This window comes from Semicossyphus pulcher, unplaced genomic scaffold, assembly GCF_022749685.1.
Source record: "Semicossyphus pulcher isolate SPU_LCO1_2020_fin unplaced genomic scaffold, fSemPul1.0.p SCAF_18, whole genome shotgun sequence".
Taxonomy (NCBI): Eukaryota; Metazoa; Chordata; class Actinopteri; order Labriformes; family Labridae; genus Semicossyphus; species Semicossyphus pulcher.
The window spans coordinates 3528965-3541050 of record NW_027211691.1 but is presented as its reverse complement, the minus strand read 5'-3'; the positions used below and the strand labels follow the sequence as shown (position 1 = coordinate 3541050).

At 45.5% G+C, this 12086-nt stretch overlaps 1 protein-coding gene across 2 annotated transcripts in view; it reads right to left on the bottom strand.

Moving 5' to 3' along the window:
* nrp1a (neuropilin 1a) overlaps positions 1-12086 on the bottom strand; it is a 67424-nt gene that overhangs the window by 16858 nt on the left and 38480 nt on the right. For both annotated transcript variants that reach the window (XM_069667172.1, XM_069667173.1), the window contains exon 8: positions 2267-2422. In XM_069667172.1, coding sequence (XP_069523273.1) covers positions 2267-2422 — 156 coding nt within the window. The remainder of the gene's footprint in view (positions 1-2266; positions 2423-12086) is intronic.

The window sequence follows — 12086 nt, the reverse complement described above, 5'->3', positions numbered from 1 at the left end:
ATTACACTGCTAACTCCTGGTCGAATAATTTACCTGCTGCTGGTTATTTGGAGGTTGCAGCAACAGAAAATCAATGATTCGACCTCTCAGTTAAACACACTACCTGTAAATATCAGGGAGGTCAGCTTGCTAAATGCTTTTAGAAAGAAACTACAGACTTCACCGTCGACGTCGACATATTCTTATTCTGGCTTTACATGAAGTACTGTTGCAAATCTAAATAACACAAGATCAAGCTGAACACCTGGTCCTGTGCTGATCTTTTATATGCGAGACTGATTGGCCAGTTTTCCCTAACACTTCCTCTTGCGCCACATGTAGCAGCACAAACCGGCTGTGAACCGTGACTGTGAAACCTGAGGCGGTATGTGAAACACTGACACGACCAGATTGGCTCAAGATGCCCTCCTTCCGTCCTCTGCTTCCAGATTTGACGGAGGTTTTACTGCACTGTCTTGTTTAAAGGTCAGAGATGTCTCGCCCCCGGGGTCCGTTGACAGTTTACTAGCACCATACGAGGAGGCCGGCCACCCGGCAAAACAACTCCCCACAGTCCATTGCAGTTCATTCTGGGTAATTGAATCACACTGGTGACCAAATGACCTCCTGACCTCCCTTACAGAGTAGCTATGGGGCAGAGAGGAATCCAGCGGTGAGGAGCGGGATGGACAGACGAATAGAAAGATAACAGCTCTACTGAAACACCAACAGGGAAGCATTAGCCCCTCTGCAGCCCAGTCCCTGAGCAATACCTGTCAGCTACGTCACTAAGAGACCCAGCGACAAAGTCATCCACTCTCTAAAAATGTCACGCAGAGTCTTCTCTCTACAAGCGAACTGTAAAGTGGCTTTTTCCTAGCGCTGCTCCAAACTGCAAGCTCAGCATGTAGCAAATGGTGCCCCTTTGCACAAAAGCACTTTAGAGTGCGGAAAAACACAGGCCAGGCTCACGGCGGCACCTTTAAGCTCCCACTTTACAGAAGGGACTGTGTACTTTGGAGAGACCATAAAATAATCACGCCCGGGGGCGTGTGTACGCTGCGGCACAAACACGCATGTTTGGATGGTTTGATGTGGTTGACAACTTTTTTGTGACTCTTCAAACCACAAAAAAAAGCCTTGTTGTATTTACATGTCACACACGCAGATCTGTCACGCACACATGTCGCCCATCTGACCCTCCGGACACACACGGCGGAGGGTGTGTTTGCCTCCAGATGGACAAAACCTGCTCTGTTTGACAGGCTGATCAGCAATCGATGGTTGCAGCCTGTCACGCTCCGGTCAAGCATACCATGCCTCCCATCCTTTCCCCTCCTCTCCCTCCGCCAGCTGCTCAAACATGACAGCTTCTCCTGTTTCTTTCTATCAATATCCCCTTTAACTCTTGTTTGTCAAGTCTTTTGTCATCCCTGCCTGTTTTACGACGACTTGACGGCTGCCTGACATAAAACAGAGGCCACATTCCTTACATAATCCTCCCTATGGCTACTGCAGTGTTGAAGTAGCACCACAGCCTGTGCTGGAAATACCTTCCACTTAAAACGACGGTGGGTTTAAAGTGTATAATTGTATGTTTGGAGGCAGAGACTCGAATATGTATCGTTGGGTTTTCCCCCTTTTGTTGAGCTCAAAGGCAACTTGGAAGAGACCACAATTCAAGTCAGCTGGCATCTTTAGTAAGATCAGATTTTCCGAGTGCTGCACATGTGCAGAGTGGCTTTTATGACGCAGCCACTGGTCAGGCCGAGGCAAAAATAAACATCATGCACACTCTTATCTTTACAGCTACGGGCTTTGAGATTATACTGAAGAGTTATCACAGCTTTTTGTCTCAGAGAAATTGACTTTTTAAACTGCAAAGTAATGATGTCGGAAAATATCAAAACACTTGAGCAATGCAGTATCACGATTTGTGGTACCATAACAACCTTTAAAAACACTGTATTGATTTTTAATTGCTTTTTTAGATTTTACCAATACAGCAAAGAAAAAAAAACAAATTTGACACAAATCTGAAGCGACCATCTGCGAGGAAAATCGAGAGTTACAACCATTTCAAAGGTAGCCATCCGTAGAGGTCTGGTTAACTGGGACGTATGCGCCCACAATTTACCTATATCACCATAAGGTGCCGCCAAATAGAACATAACTGAGAACCTCGAGATTATAACTTTAACCTCTGTTATGTGATGTATTTCTTATCGCCAGACTTTCAGTTTTAAAAACCCAGAGAGATGATGTCATTGGACGGCCTGTTTCGTACCTTTTGTTTGGAGCCTTCCTTCAAAGTGATCCAGTCCTCTCCATTAGAGCTGACGTCCACCTTGTAGGACTTGACAAAGTAAATCCTCCGGGTCTCCTGGGAAATGGCGCCCTGCGTGCCGATGGCTGAGACGAACCGCAGGAACCCGAGGTCCACCTGAGGAGGAAAAAGAAAGAGAGAGGGTTAGGCTTCGATGTGAGAAAAAGAAAGTGATTTAACATGAGAGAATTCAGCAGCTGTAAGAACGACAAGATTTCCCCTCGTCGTATTTAGGCGAATACTGATTGGCTGAGCTGAAATAAAGTGCCTGTTCAGATGAATCATTTTAGTGAAACGGGCTTTCATTGCACGGCCTGCATTAATAAAACGCTGACAAGCCTGAGAGGTAAAATATAAGCCTAGTATTAGATTCACCTCTGGCAGGAGTCTCATCGTGCTGCTACCTGGAATTTAATAAACAGCAATGAAATGATATCCACATTAATGAAAGAGACACAGGATGACAACTTAATTTCCTGAGATGGGAGACAAGAGCTTATTGGCTAAAAGTGAATATTGAATAGAGCAGGGTCTGCAATCACATTATCAAAACTGGCCAGGAGGAAAGGGAGCCACAGATTGAATATCAAATATTGTACCTTTTAAAATATGCAGGGCTTTATGAAGTAATCATGAACTGCGGAACATTACTGCAGGGCTTTTATATTTTAACAAGGAGACAGCCGGAGGCGGCCGGGTCAGAGAGGCACGTGAGGGAGGGTCTGTTCTGTAGCTGGCGTGTGCTCATGTTGGGCAGAGAACTTCACTGGCTTGCATCAGACCTGGTGAAGGAGAGCTGTGTGTCTGCCAAGCATCATAACTATGACCATCACTGCCAGGGAGGACAAAACACACGCAGACACTGTCTTCTATATGTCGCCCTGGTTTCTGTCTCTGCTGTAAGAATAGACTTCAAACAGGCTTTTGATTAGGTTAACGTTGGGGTCGCTCCATAATAGTCGTGTCTCAAACTGCATCCGGGAGCTGCACCTCGTCTGTTGTCTGAGACTTGTCTGTAAGGGTAACCTACACAGGGAATGTATTTGAAGCGTATTTTTGACACGGGTGTGCCGGGACAGAGCCGCTCCAATGCTGCAATCTCCACCAGCCGTGTACACAGCGCGGGAGGTGGCCGTAATACACAAGTACTTTTCTGCTGCTCTGTTCATTTTACCCGTCTAGTCTATTTTTCCCCGCTGCTGCGCGTCAGTGAAGCGTAGAAAGCCATCGACTGCTATGTAAATACATGCCCACAACCAAGGACCAAGTCTTTAAGTCGGTTGCAAAGTTGTCTTCTTCTACTTTTTACGGCAGACTGCACAGTTTTTGGCGTCACTGCTGTCCCTATTTATGGCCAGGAATCGCGGCTACCATTGGCTAACTTTGAGACTCATCTTTGCCGCAGGCGCAGCCGGTGTGGATTGCAAATTAGATGATGCCTGACGCTACAGTGTCGGTGTAGATTCCCAGTAACTGTCCAAGCTTTAAGAAAGGCAGCCTTGTTGGAAACACGTGACATAGTTTTTATGGGAGGTAAGTGTCTCCCTGACAGTCATCGTCCAAATAATCTCAGGTTCATGTCCAGCTAATGTGTAAAGGGCTGTGTGTTGTGTTCTCTGCACTGAGTGAATAATGCACCTGTTTTATGCAACGTCACAACGATGACTCACCACCATTCTTCACTGGCTTGCAGCAGCTGTGAGCTGAAGCCAACTGAATCAGCCAAAACAAACGAGGTCTCCGAACTACAGAGGACTGAAGATGGGGAGGGTCAGTATCAGTATCCGCGCTGACTGCTCTGAAACTTCGGGAATCATTGATCGATGCCTTGGTGTTTGGATCGTCGCTAACAGGCAGCTCCCTCCGTGCCTGCGTTTGTAAAGTTCATATTTTAAAGCGTCATTGCTACAGCTTTAATTTCTCTGTAATGAAGCACAACTACTGTGTTACTCTCTTTATAAGACCTGGAACTCAAACCTGAGTCTGAGGCCCAAGAATATATCTATATAATCATATACATGCGAGGACTAGTCGACGGCTCCCCTAGTTAAAGTGGCTGTCACACTAATGGTCTGACCAGCAGCCCGGAGGTGAGGTCAGGTGTAGCTATTTTTCAGCCACCAGTGATAACAAATTGTCTCTCTTTGACCTCTGTGGGGGATACTTAACCTCCCCTAACCATCCCTTCATCCATAACAGAGAAACAGAGTAGGTGTAGTGTGAAACTGAAAGGCTTTTCAAACGAACACCGACTCCTCCGAGTATGAAGTAGCGTGCTTAATTTTAACAAGCGTTAACACCGTCTCTGACAGGCTGAGCTGACGTTAATAAGGAGTAATGGTGTTGCGTGCAGACGCCGCTAAGACACGGGAGTGATGCAGGAAGCCGGGGCGTTGGTGGAACGGGTTTCCAGATCGTGATGAGACACAGGGCCTTTGATGTTGACGTGAGACGGGCTTGGGATCTGATGGATGGCGACCAGAGTCTTGAGTAGATTACTGAATCGACGCGGAGGAGATCATGGGTATGTGCATGTGCGAGGGTGTGTAAGAAAGAGCGACAACAGTGAAATCCTTTATGTGAGACTCAGCAGACAGACACCGAACCGTGCACATATTTTAGAAAATCAAAGCCAGCCAAAAATCTCCGTAGAACTCCTCCAGCATGTTAAAACCATACAGCCAGTGCCAGCTAGCTTTGTGTGCCAGCCTTATATACAGCACTGCGCCACGCTTAATGACTCGTAGCAAAGAGCAGGAAAGAAACATCTGCATGCCACAAAACGCCGGCCATTCCTGCTCCTCAAATTCTCCTCCACATGTAAGAAGACATAAACAGATGGGAGCAATAAATGAGGCTCCACCATGCTATTCTCTCGCTCCCTCTCTCGGCTACTCAAAGGATTTGGATGGATGGAGACTAACAAAAAAGACAGTCAGATACAGAGACAGAATACTTTTGTTCCTGTCTACAGGCTCAAGAGGCTTATACAGTAAGTCCCAGATTTCTTGTGGGTCCACAAATAGAGACAAAATCAAATCCCTTCAGCTTCAGACGGTTCCCATTTAATAACGCAGGAGCTGGATTCCTCTCTGCCGGGTAAAGGGCCACATGTGTGATGAAGAAAGCACAGCGGATGGCAGAGAGACACGTGCCGGCATTTATTAGCCCGGGCAGGTCTCTAACATCTGTGTTCAAACGGCCACTCTGGACCAATGGAACAGCGGCTTACTAAAAAGGCTAAAAAAAGGTCTAATGGGACGACTTGGCCTTGGGATGTTTTCTATGAAAGGATCTCATTAGGTGTAATGGAGAAGAAGAGGAGCCTCTGGGAGCGACATGAGTGCTGGTGCTAATTGGGAACACTGATGGGTGCTCAGACTCACAATCTGAGAGGCTGAGAGGCTGAAAGATGTGCAGTTTGCAGAGCGATGGACTGATGTACGGCTTTAATCAATATTCTGTCCAACTGGAAAACTTTGTAAATTAATGTTTTTATTTAAAGGGTAGCAATTTCTCGAGGGGTTCTCTGCCATTGGGTGCGGTACACTGCCCAGTTTAAAGAGCAGAAAGACTAACGTACTTTCATTAGTTTGTGGTTCAGTAGTTTGAGAGTCACAAAACCCAAAGACATGCTCGGGCATAGAAAATTATTGTAATTTTTGGACCTTTTTGGCACAAAAGCTAAATTTTAATGATGGAATATTTGAAACTTAAGTAGAAGTGGCATCAGAGCGGCTGTAATTTGATCTGACAAGGAGAAAAAGGGAAGGGGGAGTGCGTGAGGGACGGAAAAGAGGAAGAGATGAAGAGAAAAGTGAGGAGGAGGAGGTCAGCGGGGGGAACAAGCCGCTGACAGTGATGCCTTGGAAGATTTGAAGGACAGAAGCGTGGGGTCTCCAGTGAAGGAGTGCGCAGACTAGATCAATTTCACAGACACGGGCTGATAACAGGGCCCGGGTAATGAGCAAAGCATGATTTATTAATGGCTGCTTGTTGTAGGCAGAGGAACGAGGCAGAGGCTGCGCTAACACACCGGGGTTACATGGGTCAGGGAGAGAGGACGGGCTGCCAGGACGCTTGGATGTAAAGCACGGTCCGTCCCACACCGCAGACACCACAGTGAAAACAAACAGGCCCAGATAATGATTACTAGTGGGACTCCTTTTAGCCCAGAGCCACAGACAGCACCAGCTGACCCATATACATAAACCAATATCCAGCGCTTAGAAACAGCAAACACGGCACAGTGGATCTTGGGTAAATAAATCACTCTCAGATGATAAACTATTCGTCATCGAGCCGTGAAAGGCTGAATCATGCTTAATGGGTGATGTAATCAGTGCGCTGAAAGGTGTGAATTATGACTCCTTATCATTTGCGGGGATGTGCTGCATTTTGAGACGCTGCTGATCTGACAGAATGAAAGTTGTGTCTGTTGTTTCTCCGACGAGTGCGTGTTTGGACTGAAGCCCACCTATAGACGAATGACACTATACATTCTTGGCATGCTGGCGCACACTTACTCATATCTGGAGAAGCACACACAAGCACACTCTGAGACATAAACATGCCAGGCCGGGTAAGAAATCACCCACGATTCTCTGAATCTTTCCATAAAGTGACGGCAGGCTGATATGTGGGCAGAACTTCAGCGTGTCCTTGCACAACCGCCTTTATTGGCGGGTATTTGGTGGCCAGAGCAGCCCCGGTTGACCTCTGTGCCCTCTCGCTGCATCTTATTCCATCCCCTCCTCTCCTGTTCATCTTTAAATCCATCTTTTTACCTTTTCCTCTTTATTTTTTCTATTTTTCTCTCCTTTTTTGTCTCTTTCAAGAGATGGACATAAAACTGTATTGTCTTGATCTGTTGCCCTCAGTAGTAGTTAGCAGATTATTAATGCAACATTTTCAAGTGAGCGTAAAGTGTCTCTACGAAGAACAAACTCGTATGTCTAATACAAACCGCCTCCAAAATAATTGGCCTCCCCACCCCCGACCTTTCAGACCTCAACATCAAAGCCATCACACACAGAGCACATGTCGTTGCACATGACCCCGGACACCCCGTCAATTCATCCTTTCACACTGCCTCCATCAGGTCGCAGATACAGGCCTGTGAAAGGGCACGCTATGGCAGGAGCGTTCTTCCCTCCGCCATAGCACCATCGGTAACTGAAGGGAGGGAAAGTGCTGTAATGTGTGTATGTGCCATGTCATTATGTTATGTTCCATTTAGACTTTTTACACTGCCTCAGTGCTGTAACAAAGCTCCGCCGTCATGCAGTCTGTGCCATTTTACATTGGACCAAGCAAGTAATCGTGCGCGAGGTGTAAACGTACTTCAAATACACACACACAGCGCTGTTCCACCCTGCCGGGTCCGCTATTTACACAGACGCCGTTTCGCCTCTGTTACGCCTCTATTACTACCTCCGTTACCGGGACAGAGGCGGAACAACTTCGGCCCACCTTTCCACTTCTGTGCGTTTTTAATAGAAGACGGAAACAGATGCGTAATAATCTCTCCTTGAACTGGCAGTGTAAAAGGGGCTTATGTGACTGAGATGCACAGTACAGACTGGCAACAACTTTCCTGGAAAGGACGATAAAGAACCTAAGACTGTAGCCATACAATAAAAACGTGAAGCTAGCAGCAGGCTAAAGAAAGCAAAAGAAAGTGATGCAAATGATGCAGTCGCCTCCAAATTAACTAAAAAACTTTTCTTATATGCTGAATTGAAATATTAGTGTCTAATTGGCATCATTGCTCTGTAACTGCAGCTCAGATCTCGTGCTCTGGGGTTCACAGTAGGCCTTTATTTTTGCCTGTTGCTTCATTGATTTTAACAGGGCGTGTTGTATATTGTTGTAAACTGCTTTGTACATATGTTTTTTTAAATTGCTTACGATCTTTCAGGATCACATGAAGGAAGCATTAACAATTTGAAAATAGCAGAAACGTTAGCTCATTCCTTTCTTTGGTTTTTATTACTTTTATATAAGTGTGTAAGCCTGCAGGCTGCAGACGACATATGTGGTAGGACTTGATTTGGTTACTGAGAAAAATTACTGTTCCCATTTATTGTTCCTGCCAGACCCCCCCTTTCCAATATCCCTGCTGCCGGTTCTGTGTCCCTGCCTCCCAGGAGTCTTTCCTACTTTCCTGAGTTTTTCCTGCTTTACTCAAAAAAACATTTTCACTGTTTAGGGTGTGCTCTAACTTCCTGTTGTGAGACAAACTGATGAGTCAAAGCCCCCTTTCCTCACAACAGCCAGTGTACACGGCTCCAGTCGTTTCACAGACTAATGAAACCAGAGAGGCAGAAAAAGAATTAGTCGTGCTCGGGCTTGTAACATCAGCCAGTTAAAGCCTGGTGTGCATGCAATTAGATCAACATACTGAAAATCCACATCAGGAATTTGAATGAGGCGTGTGCGCAACTGTGGGAATAAATGACACACAGACAGTGTATTTATGTATTTATGCTTGTTTGTACAAGTTTGAAGAGATAATTTTCCAATTATCCCACAACAGCAGTGGCAGCGGTGGGCGTGATCATTAGGTCTATCCGATACTCAGTGTATTGTCTCAGTGCTGTGTGACTCAGATGTGCAGCAGGGCCACATGATACGTATTTGAGTCTAGTCGTTGTTGTGTGGGTGCAGGGAGGAGACGTGTGGTTTATAAGGCTGGAGGAGGAGGAGGAGGAGGAGGAGGAGGGGCATTCAAGGAACAGCAAAGGCTCAAAAGCTTTATCTCTCGCTGCTTGATTGGCTTATAATTGAGTTGCCAAGAAGTATGCAGCAGGCCGTTCTCTGGGAGAACTTTACTGAATACTTTCTTTTAAATCCATTTCTCTGCTTCCTCTGACAAAGAGTGGGAAAAAAAGGCTTCCCATGCGTTTGTGTGTGCGTGTGGGCCGCTGAGTGAATAACTGAGGCCTCTGGGGAATGGGTTTATTCGTTTTCCCTCACTAAAAAACAACAGCAAGAGAAATGCCGAGGGTGAGAGAAGGAAGGAGCGCTCCTCTGTGTTCCAGAGTCAAAGAGTAGCTGGTAAACATAGACAGAGACCCCCCATCCACGTCACAACCTCTGGTAATGCTTGATGGATCTCATAGTTAGACGAAAGATAGCCGGGAATTACTCTGGGCCATCAGACAGATGCAGAGCCTCTAGTCACCTGTTTTTATGCATATAAAATATGATTAGAACGTCTTTTGTGTGATATTTTTGTGCGCTGAAATGCACACAGCTGCTTTGCCACGCAGCTGAAACGACGTGTTTCCCGCCCCAGATGCTGCATCTCTAAACTAGCTTTTGGTTATCCGTTCACCAATTTCACCTGCAGTACTTCGGGAACGGAAGCTCTTTTGGAATAGCTCCATTACCTGAAAGTGTAATTAATTCTCCTTTCATGAAAATTGTATTACTCAAATGCTGCAGGACCTATGAGCTCCACTCACGACCTTCCATTTATCACAATATTCTCCTGACAGAATTACAGGTTATTTTTAGCCCCCTACACCTCCTTGGTGGCGTTAAATTATGCATGTCTTCCCATGGATCCATCCTCTGTTTTCCTGACCACAGAGGCATGTATAGGTCAGACCGCAGCTAAAATAAAAGTTGTCTTGTGTTGTTTTTAGTGTTCAAGCCCGGATATGTATTGTTGCATGATTAAAGGTTTCTGTTAGAGGAAGCAGTGGAACAGTCAGGTTTTAAGGTTTCCTTCCTTCTGAGTCACCTCAAAGATTCTAACTCCAGGGTCATTCCCATGCTTGCAACACACATGACTAACCGTCTGTTAGGCTGTGAGTAATGATTCTGAAACTAAGAAACACTTATCAGGAGGGAAATGACGGCGGTCATGTCTGGAAGCAGCTTGATGATCATATCACAGGATATACAGCTGCGGATGAGCCTTAAGTGACTACAGCGCTCCTCCTCGTCTTCAGCGCAGACACTGAAAACACTGATTACGCCTTAACTGACTTTTTGTCTCAGGGTTCTTATGCAGCACTGTTTCTCTTCATTACATCATGCCATACTTCACGTTTCGATTTCTAGTCCCACTTTTGGGTAACTCCACTCGAGTGTGGGTCTCTATCCTGGCATTGATTTTCCAATTGAGAGCTGAGGCCTGGGAGCAGCGAGGCACAGACGGCATCCATTGTTTCCATTTGTACGACATGATGATGATCTCACCGGCGGCCGCATGCCAGCCTTCGCTCCTTTTGCTTTTCACGAGACTTCATCAACTGAGAAGCTGCTGTTAATTACCAGTCCATATTTTAATTACTCATCACTGCGCGGCGGTAAGCCCTGGAACAGGGACAGAAGTGGGGAGAGAGACAATGGCGATGAAGGGGGCATTTTTGCAACCCACTGACCTGCGGTAATTGAAAGCACATTTGGATGAAAAGGAAAACAGGATACAGGAGAGTAGGCTTGTTTAGCGTTAGCGTTAGTCTCTGCACTCGGGGCTGTGGAAAAGATAAACGCTACAGGGGACAGAGCGGTGTCTTCATCAAGGAAGTGTGCAATTAGTGGCTGTTTGGTTGGTCAGGCGGTGGAACTACACCTGTTATCTTTGCTAAGTGGTCCGGGTTTCACAGCGCTGTTTGCTTTTGATCGCAAGAGGAAATACAACGCTTTTAAGTTGCCTGGAAAACTGTGGCAAGCTCCTCTGTACATGGTTGACTTTACCTTCAGATAGGTATCACATGCTGGAGGCAAAGGAGCAAACAGTGTAAACAAACACTGATCATGTTTTAGGGCTCACATCTGTCAGACGAGCATGATTACAGCATTTCTCTCATTATAAGTAAGAGCCTCTTGTGATTAAACAAGTGTGGTTATCATTCGCATATAGAGGCTGATAAATACATAAATGCCAATGAAGTAATCAGGGATAATGCTTCCTGGCAAGAAGATGGAAGATAATGGCAGATGCCAATGAAGCTAAATTATAGATATGAAGAGCAAAATCCACTCAGGCTCATATGGATAAAAAAGCATAACATGTACTGTACTGTATATTTCCATTATGAGATACTCAATAAAGAGGCTTTCAGGTATTGACAGTTGGGTTCCCTCCAAGTCTCTAAATTATTCATGTTTGTGTGCGATCAATGGCAGCTGCCCCCCGACAGATCCAGCCTTGCTTCTGTTGCATCACTCAGATGTTGTGGTGACTGTTGGAGGCCATCAGATACTTTCTCCCACATATTTGACAAAGCTTTTCCACACTATGATAGCTTCTTAACAATTACCGCCGTCATGGTCCCAGAGGGACGGTTACTTTGAGGCCAGTCTAAACATATATACCTTCCCCTCAGAAATGAATGTGCTGTGCAGCTTAGGGGTGTCACGGTCTTCCAGGATCTTGATTGGATTTGAATTTTGATTTTGAGGTCAAGATTAGGGCTGGGTATCGATATGGAGTTCTCAATTCGATTCGATTCAAAGGGTCTTGATCCGATTCATTTGTTGGGGGTATTTCAGTTACAATATCACTGCACCTGCATTATCAAAATTTTTAGATTTGACCCCACAGAAGTTACATCATGTACTTTTTATTTAATATGACCAACACACAGCAGTCAACACAATATTAACAGCTTTATGAATTAGACAGCTTATTAACTTTTTTTCCTGTTCAGATTTTCAGTCTGAACATCTGGCTCATGGTTTTGATTAAACCAACTGGGGTTCAACTTGCGCGAGATTTGGCCACGAGATCTCATAGCGCGAAGAAAAAAGCCACATGAGAGTT